Below are 17,550 nucleotides of genomic sequence, written 5' to 3' on the forward strand. Positions count from 1 at the left end.
GTTTCACGTGGCATGTGGAGTCACTATATGCGTCTTCTCAGGTGAGATACATTTCGGAAGTATTGTTTTTATACATATACTCAACATTTGTAAATGTGTAGTTTTATATTTCTCTATCGTTCTTAACTCGATTACTGCTCGCAATGCATCATTTTGTAGTTCTTAGGATTGAACTACATAGGATTGTAGTTCTTTCCCTCACTAAAGCTAAGTTCACAGTCTGTAACTTTGTCCAATTTTCAAATACTTTTTTGCTTCAAATCAAAGTTTGTAGTGTTATGATTTGCCTCGTAGCTTATAATGCTTTAATGAAGACTTAAAAAAATCCTTGTAAGAGAAATTAATGGAAAAAATACTTTTTCTTATCTTTTTAAATACTTTTTACTTTAAAAAAAGTCATTTTTTTGACAAAATACAGTGGACCTTTTTGTCTGTGAAATTTCACTAATTCTTCATGCTCCAAATTTTGCTCTACTTGCTTTAAAACCCCTTACCTGGCAGGGATCACTGGTGATCCCAGATTATTTTAGTTCAAAATATGTTTGAGCTTATATATCTCAATATTAATAACAGTCTGGTTAATTTTGAGTCTTGAACTATAAACTCTCAAGGGTTGGCTTTCTAAATGTATGTGTGTTATGTTTCTATTCAGAATTACTTATGAGCAGTAACCTTTTTATTTTGGGCATTTCATGTATGCAGCACTTGCCAAAATTGGGGGTGATGAGGAATTGAGAACTGCGAAAGCCAAACAGAACAGTTATGCTGCAAAATATCTATTTTACTTGCTATAAAGTGTCTGAAGAAAAAGATTTGACACAATGACCCTTCAAATTTTGTCAAATCCTGTGAAGACTTCTTCAGATGTGTCATTGCCTGGAAACTTTATCTTTTTTGTTTGTCAGGCCAAACAATCAGATGCAGCTTGTTATTCTGCTAAAGATTGTGTCATTTTTAGTACATTATGAACCAGAGAGTCCATGAACAGACCAAAACTGACTCCAGAACAATGCAGACAGAGAGCAGATTCACGGGGGAGGGAAAACACATTTTATAGGCTGAGTCACTAGTCTGTAAACGTCTTTTTGTGCGTGTGTGTGTGTGTGTGTTGCTGTCTGAGAGTTTGACTCGGTTAAATGACTGTCGTCTAATGTTACAGTGGCAGACTAGAAGGTTTTAGCGTCTGACAGGTGTGTGTGTGTGTGTGTGTGTGTGTGTGTGTGCATGGCGAGTTTATTTATATAGCACATTTCATACACTATGGCAATTCAAAGTGCTTTACACAGAAAGGAATTAAAATAATCACAAAATAAAAAGCAAGGAAAATTAAAACCGTTATAAAATGAATTAAAAGAGTAAAAAGATGATACACAGATAAACTTCTCATTGGGCAAAACATATTTTATATCATATTTTACACTCCCAGTTTTACTCTGAGATTTTCCCATGGTGATTATTACACTGTGTCTGTGCTGTTCTTTCGGCATACCTAAGAAGTCTATTGGACGCCTCCGATGGACCTGATTTTTCTCTAAAATAGTGTGTGTGTGTGTGTGTGTGTGAGAGAGAGAGAGAACACAGGAATATCCCGAGGGATTCCCAGCTGGTTTTGTCTTGTGTCTGAAACCCCCCTCCCATTTCCTGTCTCATTGCATTGTGGTCTTGTTCTAATTACAGAGGCATTCAGTTAACATGACAACTACAACACACACACACACACACACACACACACACACACACACACACACACATACACACAAAGAGAGCCGCTGAATAGACAAATTGTCTTCCACACTGTGACACACATGCTTGACGTATACTGTCATTGCTAGTGTGTATGTCTCTGATGTGGTGTGTGTGTGTGTGTTCATGTTTGCAGTGGTCCATGTGTGCGCTCACCTCGTGAACATGGTCAGTTTCTCTGTGAGATATTCAGAGGATTTCCCCGCGCTCAATGTCGCTCAGTATCGAGGACAGGTAACCATTACAGAATATAGCAAGATTCTTAAACACATTTTACACATACGGAAAGTAATAATGCTTCAGAAATATGTCCACTGATAAATGTTTTTGAGAGAAGTCTCTTCTGCTCACCAAGGCTGGTTTTATGTGATCCTACATTTCTCACATTGTTGATCCTACATTTCTACATGGTTGACTGAATAAAGCATTTTAAATGTTTTATTTTTGTGTGATCCTACATTTCTCGGTATAATGAGTGGCACACGCAGAATAAATCAACTAAAAACACCTTTAAATCTGATGTTTATAGCTCATAGTTTGATGTAGTTTTGCTGTTTGATTGGCTGTTCTGTGTGTTTTTATCTCTTCAGGATCCCAGAGTTCTCATCATAAGCACAGGTGCCTCACATTTCTAAATCTCCCCGCTTTACTTCCACATTAATATAGTGAAACTGAAATGATGATGTTTAATGTAGGATGTGGACTCATTCTTTTAACTTTGTTAACTTTGTCTTTTATTTTTGGGTTAATGTAAGATTGCCAACTGAGGTGTTTAAATTTCTCTCTGACTGAATTAAATGAATATTTCAGGTTATTTCAGACAACTTAATGTCTAAACTTACTAATTACTTAATTCATTTCAGTGTCAGTTTTACTGTTTATTTAAAAATTAAGCATTTTAGTGCTTCAACACACACATTTCAGTTAGTTGCCAAGGCAAGATATCTCATTTTCTTTCATGTTTTTTTTTTTAAATGTTTTTTTGTGTGTGTGTTTTATTTAACATTTGATTTAGAGCTGAATCAAGATTTTTTTTTTAATATCACGAAATATCACAATTCTCCCACAAATCTCAACCAACAAAATCACATGTAATTTACTAGAGGTTCTCACAAAATATTACTGCAGTCTATTTAAAAATGTTTATTTGATTTGATTGATTTTAATTTTTTTTAAGTGGCTTGAGTGAATGATTCAATGACTCACTTTTAAATACTTCTCTTTTTTTTTTACTGGATGAATCTGCGTTTTTGAACGAATTTCTTGAGCGAATGATTCAATTACAAATACATTTTTAACAGTCACTTGTCGCCACCTACTGGTGTAACGATGTAAACAATATAATCTTTATTTGAAGCTCAAATTACTTTCAATAGGGGATTAACTCTATTTTGATACGCTACCGTAGATATCAATGTTTGTGTACAAACTATTAACTTTTATCCCAGTACTTTTGTGATCATTAGAATTATTGTAAGACTGAAATAGTGATACAGTGTGGTTGAAGAGACTGTTTGTGACGCTGTTTCATATCTACACATGACAACTGCTCTCTCTGGATCAGAACGCAGATCTCAATGTCCGCTGTGATTTCTGTCAAAGGTTTAATAGACACAGCCGAATCGTTGTCATTTAGGAATAAAATCACGTGGGTGTTTGAATCTTTTAAGGATTAATCGTGCAGCTCTAGTTTGATTTAAGTTTTAGTTTGATTTATGTTTTATTAATATAATAACTCTCCTCTTAGTTCCTGGAGTTACTGGCATCCTGTTGGTGCTGGTGTTGTTTCTGATGTTCACAGCGTCGTCTTACTCTATTAGGTGAGGACCTCTAAACCTTTAAGAGTTATTTGACCTAACACTGACCCTAGTCTCCTCTCCCTAGACAGACATTACACACACACACACACACACACACACACACACACACACACACACACACTCGACTATAATTACAGAGACCATTACCTGGAGGGTTCCGTCCCCTCTGATTGATCTGGCTTATCCTCTCCATTGTCCTGCTATAATTGAGTTGCTTTAGTTCACTTCAGGAGCGTCTCATTCAGACCTGGACTCTGCACTAGATGCTCTTTTATCTCGCTCTCCTTTTTATGTGAGTGCAATTGTTTGTTTTCTCAGAGTCTCAAGCTACGAGATATTCTGGTACACTCACAACCTCTTCATCGTGTTTTACATCATTCTGATGGTCCATGTAGTGGGGTGAGTTCATAAATGCATTTTATTACACACATACACACACATACAAACAGGATAGAGAAAATATTTATGCAAGATTAGAATTTAAGCATCAACACAAACAAATTATTAAAGTGGACCTATTATGTCCTTTTTCAAAGTCTTGGTTTTGTTTTGGGCTCTACAAGAATAAGTTTTCATGCTTTCGTGCTCAAAAACACATTATTTCCCCATATTCTCCATAGTTGCAGCTCCTCTCTTCCCAGTCTGTCAGTAACGCTCTGTTTAGTTCCTGTCTCTGTAAAGCCCCTCCTTCTGAAAGCACACTGTGCTCTGATTGGTCGGCTGGATCAGTGTGTTGTGATTGGTCAAGCGCTTTGAGTGTGTTTGGGAAATGTACCGCCTCGTATCATAACCACCAGTTTTAACACACTACTAACTCACTAAACCAGGCCCCGCCCCTTTATTCCCTTTAAATGAGGAATATTGTGACATGTTTGTTCCCATAAGAAACTCAAGACTACAATGGAGGCGTTTCAGGGAGTTCAGAAACACTGACACTGATATAGAGAATAACTCCTGCTGGAGGGACTTTTTCATGCTCAAACAGCAACATTACACACTAAGACACCTTTAAATATGCACTAAAAATATAATGCAAGAGCGGCATGGATGGTGTGCTATTTCTAGTTGTATACTTGATGCATACTTTTTGTGCTATTACATCCCTTGCATTATAGAAGAAACGGTTGAGAGAATTTTTTATTTATTTTTTACAAATTTGCAAATATCAAATCTAAAATATTAAGCAAAAGTACATTTTAAAGTAATGCATTTTTTAACTAAAGTACTTTAAGTGAATGGAAGTATGCAAATTGGGATGTTTTTTCCTGTATGCTATGTGTGATTTGATTGGAGCCTCTCTATCCAATAGGGGAGCTTTAAAGTATCAGTCAAACGTGGAGGCCCACCCTCCTGGCTGCATGCACAGCAATCTCAGCTCAGGCTCACGGACCAATCACAGAGCAGCAGGAGAGAAGGGGGAGGGGCTTTCGGGCGGACCACAGATGGTTTGTCGAGAAGAGGCCCGTTTCCAACCACATTTCCCTCAGGTCCGTCTGTCTGATTAAGAGTAAATAATTGCATCTGGGCATGTTGTTTGTATTATATCTTTGTGTACATCAGTATGTGAATGATTATGAGTCATTGAGTGTGTGTGTGTGTGTGTGTGTGTGTGTGTGTGTGTGTGTGTGTGTGTGTGTTGTGTGTGTGTTTTAGACGTGGTTGTGGGTCTCGGCTCCTCTCTGCCTGTACTGTGCCGAGCGGTTTTATCGTTTCATAAGAAGCAGCGTTGCTCCTGTTACCATAGTTTCTGTCATTAGCCATCCCTGTGATGTCATAGAGTTGCGCATGCTGAAGAAAGGCTTTAAGCCCCGCCCTGGACAGGTAAGCCCCGCCTCCACACACTTATATTAGAATTTTCATAAGAATTTAGAACTTTTAAAGAGGAAATTGCTCTTCTTTTTAAAAAGATTAAAATGACTTTAACGTTCAAAACTTTGGGGTCAGTACATTTATGTTACTTTTTTTTTTAAGAAATTAAATAATTTAATCAGCTAGGACACATTAAATTAATCAAAAGTGACAGTAAAGTCAGAACTGTGAGTTTATTTCTCGCAATTCTGACTTTATAACACGCAATTGTGAGTTTATATCTCACTATTCTGACTTTATAACACGCAATTGATTATATCACGCTATTCTGACTTTATAACGTGCAAATGTGAGTTTATATCTCGCTATTCTGACTTTATAACACACAATGGTGAGTTTATATCTCGCTATTCTGACTTTATAACACACAATGGTGAGTTTATATCTCGCTATTCTGACTTTATAACACACAATGGTGAGTTTATATCTCACTATTCTGACTTTATAACACGCAATTGTGAGTTTATATCTCACTATTCTGACTTTATAACACGATTGTGAGTTTATATCACGCTATTCTGACTTTATAACACGCAATTGATTATATCACGCTATTCTGACTTTATAACGTGCAAATGTGACTTTATATCTCGCTATTCTGACTTTATAACGTGCAAATGTGACTATATCTCGCTATTCTGACTTTATAACACAATGGTGAGTTTATATCTCGCTATTCTGACTTTATAACACAATTGTGAGTTTATATCTCGCTATTCTGACTTTATAACACAATTGTGAGTTTATATCTCGCTATTCTGACTTTATAACACGCAATTGTTTATATCACGCAATTCTGACTTTATAACACAATTGTGAGTTTATATCTCGCTATTCTAACTTTATAACACGCAATTGATTATATCACGCTATTCTGACTTTATAACGTGCAAATGTGAGTTTATATCTCGCTATTCTGACTTTATAACACAATGGTGAGTTTATATCTCGCTATTCTGACTTTATAACACGCAATTGTGAGTTTATATCTCGCTATTCTGACTTTATAACACGCAATTGTGAGTTTATATCTCGCTATTCTGACTTTATAACACAATGGTGAGTTTATATCTCGCTATTCTGACTTTATAACGTGCAAATGTGAGTTTATATCTCGCTATTCTGACTTTATAACACACAATGGTGAGTTTATATCTCGCTATTCTGACTTTATAACACACAATGGTGAGTTTATATCTCGCTATTCTGACTTTATAACACGCAATTGTGAGTTTATATCTCACTATTCTGACTTTATAACACACAATTGTGAGTTTATATCTCGCTATTCTGACTTTATAACAATCACGCAATTCTGACTTTATAACAATCACGCAGTTCTGACTATAATAATCTCATAATTCTGACTTTATAACACGCAATTGTGAGTTTATATCACGCAATTCTGACTTTATAACACACAATTGTGAGTTTATATCTCGCTATTCTGACTTTATAACACGCAATTGTGAGTTTATATCTCGCTATTCTAACTTTATAACACGCAATTGATTATATCACGCAATTCTGACTTTATAACACGCAATTGTGAGTTTATATCTCGCTATTCTGACTTTATAACACGCAATTGTGAGTTTATATCTCGCTATTCTAACTTTATAACACGCAATTGATTATATCACGCTATTCTGACTTTATAACACGCAATTGTGAGTTTATATCACGCTATTCTGACTTTATAACACGCAATTGTGAGTTTATATCTCGCTATTCTAACTTTATAACACACAATTGTGAGTTTATATCTCGCTATTCTGACTTTATAACACGCAATTGTGAGTTTATATCTCACTATTCTAACTTTATAACACGCAATTGATTATATCACGCAATTCTGAATTTATAACACACAATTGTGAGTTTATATCTCGCTATTCTGACTTTATAACACGCAATTGTGAGTTTATATCTCGCTATTCTGACTTTATAACACGCAATTGATTATATCACGCAATTCTGACTTTATAACACACAATTGTGAGTTTATATCACGCTATTCTGACTTTATAACACGCAATTGTGAGTTTATATCTCGCTATTCTAACTTTATAACACGCAATTGATTATATCACGCTATTCTGACTTTATAACACACAATTGTGAGTTTTTATCTCGCTATTCTGACTTTATAACACAATTGTGAGTTTATATCTCGCTATTCTGACTTTATAACACACAATTGTGAGTTTATATCACGCTATTCTGACTTTATAACAGGCATTGTGAGTTTATATCTCGCTATTCTGACTTTATAACACAATTGTGAGTTTATATCTCGCTATTCTGACTTTATAACACGCAATTGTGAGTTTATATCTCGCTATTCTGACTTTATAACACGCAATTGTGAGTTTATATCACGCTATTCTGACTTTATAACACAATTGTGAGTTTATATCACGCAATTGTGAGATAAAAAGGCGCAATTATCTTTTAAAATGGTTTATTCTGTGGCAGAAACAAGCTTTCATAGTTTTCAACATTGATAATAATCAGAAATTTTTCTTGAGCATCAAATCATCATATTATACTGATTTCTGAAGGATCATGTGACACTGATGACTGGAATAATGATGCTGGAAATTCAGCTTTGATCTCAGGAATAAATTACAGTTTAGATTATATTAAAACAGAAAACAGTTATTTTAAAGTGTAATAATATTTCAGGTTTTACTGCAATTTTGGTCCAATAAATGCAGCCTTGGTGAGAAAAACATAAAAAAAAAAATCTCTTGTGCTCTTTCTGTATTCCTCCTGTGCGTGTTATTCATGTGTTTTTGTGATGTCTCCTCCAGTATATCCTGCTGAACTGCCCGAGTGTGTCATCATTTGAAAACCATCCCTTCACTCTCACCACAGTACGTGCCGTTAAGTGTGTGTTACTGCTTTCAAGTCGTGATCATTTCATGAGATAAATGCACATAAACTAACACAATATCATAATTACTGGTGAGGAACTCAATTAAATGAAAGAATCATGGCTAATTTATATTGGTCATAATCATATTTTAATTGCATGTTGACATTTTATAAGTGAATTATAAATGTTTGCATAGAGAATTATTCTGACCAATATCATTTTAATGCACATTGCATTGTAGTTCTGATTCCCAAATGCATAAGCGGGGCCTGAAAGCAGCATTTGAACATGAACACTGTTCACACACAGGGCTGAAGGCGTTTTCGATGATGCAATGCTGAAGATAGTTATAGTGTCATCAACTTGCTCTCTCTTTGAAACAGAAAGTTCTTCCAGAACATGTTCTATTTGTTCCAGAACAAATCATGGCCCAGGGAAATGTTATATGCATATAAAAAATATAAAAAATATTAAAAAGCATATGTTTATTTTTGAAACATGCACATACACACTTACAAAGTTTGCATTCTCGGCCAAGAACTTTTTTTACCCTCTCACACACTCTGCTTGGAGTTTTCCTTCCCCCAGGGGTCTTTAATGCATGACTGTACCTGATCCTCACAATCCCTGCTCTCTGTGTGTGTGTGTGTGTGTGTGTGTGTGTGTGTGTGTGTGTGTGTGTGTGTGTTCCTCAGTGTCCGACAGGGACGACTGAAACGTTTGGCATTCATCTCAGAGTGCTGGGAGACTGGACCTGTGAGTACACACACACACACACACAAACTCTCTCTCTCTCACACACACACACACACACACACACAAACTCTCTCTCTCTCACACACACACACACAAACTCACTCTCTCTCACACACTCTCTCTCACACACTCTCTCACACACACTCTCTCTCTCTCACACACTCTCTCTCACACACTCTCACACACACACACACACACACACACACACACACACAAACTCTCTCTCACACACACACACACACACACACACTCTCTCTCTCTCTCTCTCTCTCTCTCTCTCTCTCTCTCTCTCTCTCACCCACAAAGACACACACACACACACACACAAACTCTCTCTCACATACACACATACACACACTCTCTCACAAACTCTCTCTCTCTCACACACACACACACACACACAACGACACACATCCATAATAAATAAAAAAACATGTGATCTGTATTATCTGGTTCAAAGGTTTCTGTCAAAATGTGTGAGTTTGGGATTAAAACACAGTCTTGCACACACATTTTTGTTGGCTCAGTCTTGTTCCAGACTCTTTCCATTATGTCATACTGGAGAGATACTAGTTCCTGGAAGGACAACACACTGTAACAAAAGAAATACCACATACCCCATGCAAACACACATGCTTAGCGGGCGATAAAACAGGAGAAGAATAACTCTGCCGTGTCTAGAGTCAGAATGTGACCAATGACCTAGCAACGAAATAGCAACATGCCATAAACAACATGACATAGCACACAATAACATCTAAAATGCCTGCATAGAACACTTTAGCGACCACTTCGCAACGTTTTAACAGCAACTAGAATCTTTATAACGCCTTAGCAACTACATAGCAACATACTAACAACCACCCAGAACCCCTTGGCAACTTCATAGCAACCTGCTAAAACACTTAGAATACCTTGGCAACCACATAATGTGTTAACACCCACCTAGAACCCTTAGCAACCACATAGCAACACACTAACAACCACCCAGAACCCCATGGCAACTTCATAGCAACGTGCTAAAAACATTTATAACACCTTAGCAACCACATAATGTGTTAACACCCACATAGAACCCTTAGCAACCACATAGCAACACACTAACAACCACCCAGAACCCCTTGGCAACCACAGAGCAATGTGCTAATTCACTTAGAACCCCTATGCAACCATATAGCAACATACTAGCAACCACCCAGAACACCGTTAACATTTTCAAAAAATCTAGTTGACAATTTTTTTGTACATGCGTGTATTGATTTACTTTTTGTCTGTAAATTTCAGCGAGTTTTTCTCTGCTGCTGCTTCAACAGTCGAACAGCTCAGAGATCCTTCCCATGATGCAACAGAGGCGATATCCCACGTAAGTCTGCTGCGTTGTGGGAAAAGTTTCAGTGGAGTTCATAAAGGTCATGATCCCTCAGTATACAATGCTATATACTGGGAGGTGAAGTGTCATGACCGTCTGACGTGTAATTTCCTGGGAAAACAACAGTTTTCCAGCTTTGTGTGGGCGGAGTGTCAGGTGACAGGCTTTGACGAGATTCATCGTCCAGTCAGAATCAATGACATCCTTTCCGCGCTTAAAATCGTAAAAATTTTTTTTTGCAGTAATGCAGCCGTTCTCTGTGTGTGTACAGAGGGAAATTACTGCACATCCTCATCCTGTGTGTATTTGTGTATTTGTGCTTGTTTTTTTTGTGTGTGTGTGCATTTAGTTTTCTGTTGTGTGCAAGCTTCCTTTCTACTCTGGTTTTATCAGTGGAAAACCTTCAGTGGCAGTTGCAGTATTTTCTTATGGATGGGATGATTGACAGATTGGCTTTGAATAGCATACTACTTGTGCTAATGTTTCAGTATGCATACTGTGCATAGTATGCTAATTCTCTCCATGGAATGTGCGGAACTTTCAAAGTTCTGAACAAGAATGCAGTAACAACATTAATAGAACATTTGTTCAAAGGTAACAAACTTTGTACAAAAACTATGTATTCATTGTTTTCTGAAAAATTTTAGTTAGATGTTCGTCTAGAGTTTTTTTTTTTAAATGTTGCTGTTAGTTTCAGAGAACATAAAAAAAACTTTCATATGTGAGCAAGATGATAAAAATTGAATATTTCCTTAACATTCGCATAACCAAGAAATTACTTTTTTTTCTTTCTTTTTTTTTTTTCACATTCAGAAATAATGTTTTCATAACTTAATGGGAGACAAACGTTCTTGGACATAATTTAGCTATATGTGTAGTATGCAGAAATTAAAATGCAAGTATTCCATTAGTTAAGTTTGAAATGGAATTCTGGCTTATTGAAGTAATATTCCATGCATACAGAGCATTCACGTATGTATGCGTACTGTGATAAAATAGCACAAATAGTATGGAAGTGCATTATTATTTCATCTTTCACATTATCTCTCCTCTCATTGGTGGTTCTGCTCTCCTGTCCCACCCCAGGGTGCACGTGGATGGTCCGTTCGGCAGTCCGTCAGAGGAGGTGTTTAATTACGAGGTCAGCGTGTGTGTGGCGGGAGGGATCGGAGTCACGCCGTTCGCCTGTGTTCTACAAGCTCTCTTGTGAGTGGTCAGACAACCGGTCAATCACGCTAACTGTGACATCAGATCATTCTTAAACACTAGCGCTGTGTACTAAATGGAACACTTGCATACTACAAACTGCACACTGCATACTGCATACTGCACACTGCATTCCTGGAGCTCAGCCGGCGGAAACAACGGCAAGGTCATGTGTTCAAATCCCACAGGAATTTATAACATGTGCATAATGCGTTATATTTCACTTTGGATAAAAGCATCTGACAAATGCATGCATGTTAAATACAGTAGTCAACATCTGAAGTGGATCAAAACCTTTCATCAAAGTTATACATGAATTTTGAACAATACCCGTTCTCGTCTTAGGACAACTTTGATGAACTTTTTTTGATCCACTAAAAAAAGTTGACTACTGTATTGTAAATAAAAAAAGTTACTTTTTGAAATATGAAATGTGAAAATTTGCATTTATGCAAATTCTAATGCAATTTTAATCCAATATGCCTCAGATTTGTCTGTCTGATCAAATAATGTAGAGATGTAAAAAAAAAAAAGTTTTGATTTATTCATCACACTGTATATAGAAACTCAAAGTGGAATGCATTGCATTGTGGGATGGATCATCCCAGTATCCATGCATACAGAAAAGACTTCATACATGAAAAATAGTGAGTATGGTAGAATGCCATTCAGTGTATAGCCATGTAAAAACCCATGTGTTTAGACTTAAAGGGGGGGTGAATTACTGTTTCATGCATACTGAGTTTTTTACACTGTTAAAGAGTTGGATTCCCATGCTAAACATGGTCAAAGTTTCAAAAGTTAAGTTGTACGTTTGAAGGAGTATTTTTGTTCCAAAAATTGTCCTTCCGGTTTGTCACAAGTTTCGGAAATTTTTTTTCGAGTATGGCTCTGTCTGACGTAAGAGAGGGCGGAATTTCCTTATATGGGTCCTAAGGGCACTTCTCCGGTAAGATCGCGGGCGCGCGCGCACTCGTAAAACAGAGCAAGAGAGTGAAAGCAGTTCGCCATCAAAGCGCCCTGCCCGGCTTTAGGGAAGTCAGTGTCACCGAAGAAGTGTGTTTTTGGTTGCCAGGGCAAGACAACCCTGCACAGATTCCCAAAGAACCCAGCGTTAAGGAACCCGTGGATGGAGTTTGTTTTCCTGAGCATAAACGGAGTTGTGTAAGACTGTTGTTCCCTGCATTTCGACGATGATTGTTTTATAAACAAAGCCCAGATCGACGGATTTGCAGATCGTCTAATGCTTAAGGATCGAGCTGTCACAATCAGTGTTCGAATTGAGGGGGGGCTGGGGGGGTCCGGGACCCCCCATAAGCATCAAGGGACCCCCCATAAGGCCCAAAAAAAATACCTTGGGGGGTCCCCTGGTTTTTCATTAAAACTACTAGAAACATAATTTATTAGGTAATATATATATATATATATATATATATATATATATATATATATATATATATATATATATATATATATATATATATATATATATATATATATATATATATATATATATATATATATATATATATATATATATATATCAGGGGATAAAACCAGGGGATATATATATATATATATATATATATATAATTTTTTTTTTTTTTTTTTTTTATCAAAGTATTGCGCTGCCGCTGCATTAGAAAGTAATTCAAATTAGATTTGCGTCTGAAAAGACACTCAAGTGCACCACACGCTGTTTTCTGAAGGAATTTACAGACTGTTGAATTTATAAACAGATACATTTTATTTATCGTGCCATTTATACGCCAAAAATAGTTGTTGTTTTTTTGCGTGTAAATGATACGCACTGCAAACCCCTTGGGTAGGATTAGGGGTGTGGAGTACGTGTGTATTACACGCCATAAAGTGCGTATCATATGCACGCAAAAACTATTTTTGGAGAATAAATGGTACGATAAATAAATAAAAAAATAAAAAAACACTTTCATGAGAGTCTGGCAGAGTGGATCCTCATTTTCACCTCACGATGACAGTAAGATAATATTAATATTTCTTTATTTTATGATTGTTTGATAATTTACTGATCTGAATAGAATTTCGACTTTAACGCTTGTCCGGGACACGTGCGTGAGTTTTTTAAGGGACAAACCCCCCAAGAGCTTTGACACAATTCGAACACTGGTCACAATGATAAAGGTTCGCGGTCGTGCGTTGGAACGGTGAGTAAAACTGTTGAACAAATGTCTGTGTGTTGTTAGCTAGGCGCGTTAGCACAGCTTTAGCTTCGCCCACACGGCCCGCCCCCAGCCGCTCGTTTTTTTCCGGAAAGACTCGGTACAGTCTATCTTTCAATTAAAAATATAATAAAACTAAAGACTTTTTGGAGATATGAAGGATGCAATATTACTCTATAGGTACTCAAGATTAACAGGAGATTGAGTGAAAATGAGCATTTCACCCCCCCTTTAACGCATGAAAATCCACAGCACAGTAGTGTGTGTAAATGTGTGTGTGTGTTGCAGTGATGACTGGCGTCAGTATAAGTTGAGGAGGATGTACTTCATCTGGGTCTGCAGGAACCTTCAGTCCTTCTATTGGTTTGCTGATCTACTGTGTGGCCTTCATGAGAGGGTAAAACACACACACACGCACACGCAGTGGCTTAAAACACATTTTTGGACACTTAAAAATGTGTGAATGTCATTGTAAAATAATACACAAAATATATATAATTTATGCAGTATGCATGAAAGTTACTGAAGCGATACTGCCACCTACTGGCTGATGTTATGCATATGTTAATGTGGGCTGATATCCTGTAACTTCAGTAGTTCTACATATTTACACAATTGAAAAATCCTCTTTAACCCTATAAAGCCTACTGTATCATATTTGATACACAAAAGACCTGTAAGTGATAAACATGATTAAACTTTGCTGTACTCATATAATCTACTACATGCCTTCTGTCGTCTGATTGATAGTTTACACTTTGTAGGCAATTAAAGGTCCTTTTATTATAATTGTACTAACGTCCACCTTAAGCTCGTGCTTTAAAGAAAAACTTTTATATTGTCAGTAATATTTCAAGATAAACACTAGTTTTACTTGAGTATCCAGACATATTTTTTTTAGAAAAATCACGAGTCTCAAATATGATCATCAGGCTTTTGAGGAAGATTTATTTGTTCATCTCTCAATCGTCACTGTATTGAATTATACATTTTAAAACTACAGAGCTTTGATCATAAAACTAAGCATTTAAATATGATCTTTCTAAGACATTACTAGCAGATATAGAGCGAAGAATGATATTTATGTGCAGTTAATGTCAGTATCTGCTATACTGTTATAAAGATCTCATTAATTTACATTGAAAGTATCAGAATTTCATTGACTTTTTGCCCATATAAATATCATCATCTGCTCCAAACTGCATATTTTGCTCAGTTTGGGCCTCAAGTTTCCTCCTCGAGTTTGAGCTCCATATTCTTCTTATATCATATGAGCCATGAAAGCCTGATGGATCAAATATATTTCAGAAAAGGAAACCCTGACTGTTATTTGATTCAGGCTTTACAGGGTTAATAAGAAGTATTCTCCTGTGTGTGTGTGTGTGTGTGTGTGTGTGTGTGTGTGTGTGTGTGTGTGTGTGTGTGTGTGTGTAGCTGTGGAGGGACAATCGTCCAGACTATCTGAATGTCCAGCTCTACCTCAGTAACACTCAGGGATTACAGGTGTGCACTTTCAGCTCATTTCTTTTTAGCTATTTACTAATATTACATTCAATCATGCATTTTGTAGATGCAAGCTCTTCTCGTTTAATTTTATATTATCAATAGCTTCATTATCAGTTGCATTTCTTCACCTTCTATCGTTATACTGAAGTTTGTCTTTCATTGTGTGTTTTGAAGAGCATTGGTGAGGAACGTTACCGATTCTTGAGCTCCAGGCTTCGGATTGGTCGACCAAAGTGGAGCCTCCTTTTCCAGGAAATAGGGAGAGCCAATCAGATGTGAGTATGATCAATGCAGCTTAAAATAATGTATTTATGTGGGCCATTTTAATGATTGCAATAATGAAAAATTATTGTGTATGTGTCCTGCAGTAATAGAGTGGGGGTTTTCTGCTGCGGACCCAAAGGGATCTCGAAAGCGTTACACACTCTGTGCAATTCAAACACACACTCAGGAACTGCCTTTGAGTACAACAAAGAGTCCTTCAGCTGAGCCACCGCAAACTGACCAATTAATGAAGAATGAGGACAAATGCAGATTCATCCTCGTCTAAAAACCAATCCTCGGACAACTATCCTGAGAGCCAGTAAACCGTGTAGCAAGAGGGATAATGTGCAGTTTCGCTCTTAATCAAGGAATATTTGTGATCCTGCATGTGGAGTTTGTCTACATGAACCCTTAAACTCTTCTTCCCTTATAAAATGGATTAAAAAGGACTAGTTTACCCAAAGATATTTTATACCTTTACAAACACAAACTCGCACATAAACCATAAAGTACACATTCTCATTCATTTTAAATATTTATTTTGTATTTTGTACGACACAATAGTTGTTTGCCATTTGTATTGTTGTTCATATTTTATTATTATTACTGTTATTGTAATAACACTGCCAAATAATCCATTTAATCACTGATTTGTCTTTTTAATATTATTTTGTATGCATATTAAATATAAAGATACAGTACGTTGAGTGTCACAGTGACTGTTGAAGCACCATAAATCTCATTGGCTCACTAGAGATCAGGGACGAAACCAATACAAGCTCACTGCATAGTGTATACTATATATAACATAATGCATTATGCAACAATATGCATCTCGGAAATGAAAATGACTGTTTTGCAATTTAAATCCAGTTGTTTTAAAAACAAAAAACCCAAGGAGAAAAGGAGATTTGTGGAAGAAATTGCTTTGGGGTTTGTTCATCGCACCGGAAAAAGTCAAGTGAAGTGCGTTGCAATTATGGGATGCACTAGTTTAATCAGGATATTCTGGTTTTATAAGGCACATTTTGTGTACACTACAACTGAAAATTTTGGGGTTAAGATCTTAAATCTGTTTTCGACAGAAGTCTCTCCAATGCTGCATTTATTTGATCGAAAACAGTGAAATATATTCACAATTTAAAATAACTGTTTTCTATTTAAATTTATTTTAAAATATAACCGAACAGAAAGTTCAAAAGAACAGCTTTTATTAGAATTTTTGCATATTATAAAAAATCTTTTGATCAATTTAAAGCATCCTTTCTGAATAAAAGTATAATTTCTTCTTTTGAGCAGCACTGCACATTCTGCGAGATTAGTACGGCCTTGTGTGATTGTAAACGTAGCCCTTGTTGAGTAAACCCGAGCTTTAGAGGCGAGATCTGGTCTCGTGTGTCACATGACCGGGTTAACTGTCCGTTGTCGAAAACGCTTAACGTGAACACTAACTTAATGTACTAAGTCAGTGTTATTAAAAGACCAAACTCTGTAAACATCATACTAATAAAGTATACCATGTACAGAAAAATCGAAGAACCCAAAATATGAACGCAGCGCGTTTAATTACACTAAGCGTTTTCCTCCAAAGAAAACCGTTATAAGAAAACGCTTCATGTAATAAGGCAGTGTTATTAAAGGTGCATTGTGTAATATTCAGGAGGATCTGTTGACAGAAATGCAATATCATAAACATAACTATGTTTTCAGTGGTGTATAAAGACCTTAAATAGTGAACCGTTATGTTTTTATTACCTTAGAATGAGCCATTTCTGTCTAGACACACCGCGGGTCCCCTTACATTGAAATGCACCGACATGTTTCTACAGTGGCCCTGAATGGACAAACGCGTTTTGTTACTTTGTTACTTACGTTTTGCAAAGAAGCTAGCTAAAGTCAGCGAATAAAACACCGACACAATGACGAACAACTAACAAT

The 17,550-nt window shown here is 36.5% G+C and overlaps 1 protein-coding gene across 4 annotated transcripts in view; it reads left to right on the forward strand.

Annotated features, from left to right (window-relative positions):
* The window catches only part of nox4 (NADPH oxidase 4), a 20,748-nt gene extending 4,418 nt beyond the window's left edge, over positions 1 to 16,330 (forward strand). For 2 of the 4 annotated variants that reach the window (XM_081371119.1, XM_081371120.1), the window contains exons 4-18: positions 1 to 41; positions 1,880 to 1,977; positions 2,334 to 2,361; positions 3,491 to 3,563; positions 3,882 to 3,962; positions 4,873 to 5,050; positions 5,217 to 5,384; positions 8,249 to 8,311; positions 9,009 to 9,069; positions 10,354 to 10,432; positions 11,525 to 11,644; positions 14,131 to 14,239; positions 15,277 to 15,345; positions 15,523 to 15,623; positions 15,717 to 16,330. The exon at positions 1 to 41 is cut by the window's left edge and continues 44 nt beyond it. In XM_081371119.1, the coding sequence (XP_081227245.1) occupies positions 1 to 41; positions 1,880 to 1,977; positions 2,334 to 2,361; positions 3,491 to 3,563; positions 3,882 to 3,962; positions 4,873 to 5,050; positions 5,217 to 5,384; positions 8,249 to 8,311; positions 9,009 to 9,069; positions 10,354 to 10,432; positions 11,525 to 11,644; positions 14,131 to 14,239; positions 15,277 to 15,345; positions 15,523 to 15,623; positions 15,717 to 15,837 (1,390 nt within the window). In that variant the 3' untranslated portion in view covers positions 15,838 to 16,330. Of the gene's footprint in view, positions 42 to 1,879; positions 1,978 to 2,333; positions 2,362 to 3,490; positions 3,564 to 3,881; positions 3,963 to 4,872; positions 5,051 to 5,216; positions 5,385 to 8,248; positions 8,312 to 9,008; positions 9,070 to 10,353; positions 10,433 to 11,524; positions 11,645 to 12,207; positions 12,292 to 14,130; positions 14,240 to 15,276; positions 15,346 to 15,522; positions 15,624 to 15,716 lie in introns of all 4 variants that reach the window. The other 2 variants (XM_081371118.1, XM_081371121.1) reach the window with 2 other exon arrangements.
* Positions 16,331 to 17,550: the final 1,220 nt, after the last annotated feature.

The sequence above is a fragment of the Scardinius erythrophthalmus genome (assembly GCF_964197995.2).
Source record: "Scardinius erythrophthalmus genome assembly, chromosome: 7".
NCBI lineage: Eukaryota > Metazoa > Chordata > Actinopteri > Cypriniformes > Leuciscidae > Scardinius > Scardinius erythrophthalmus.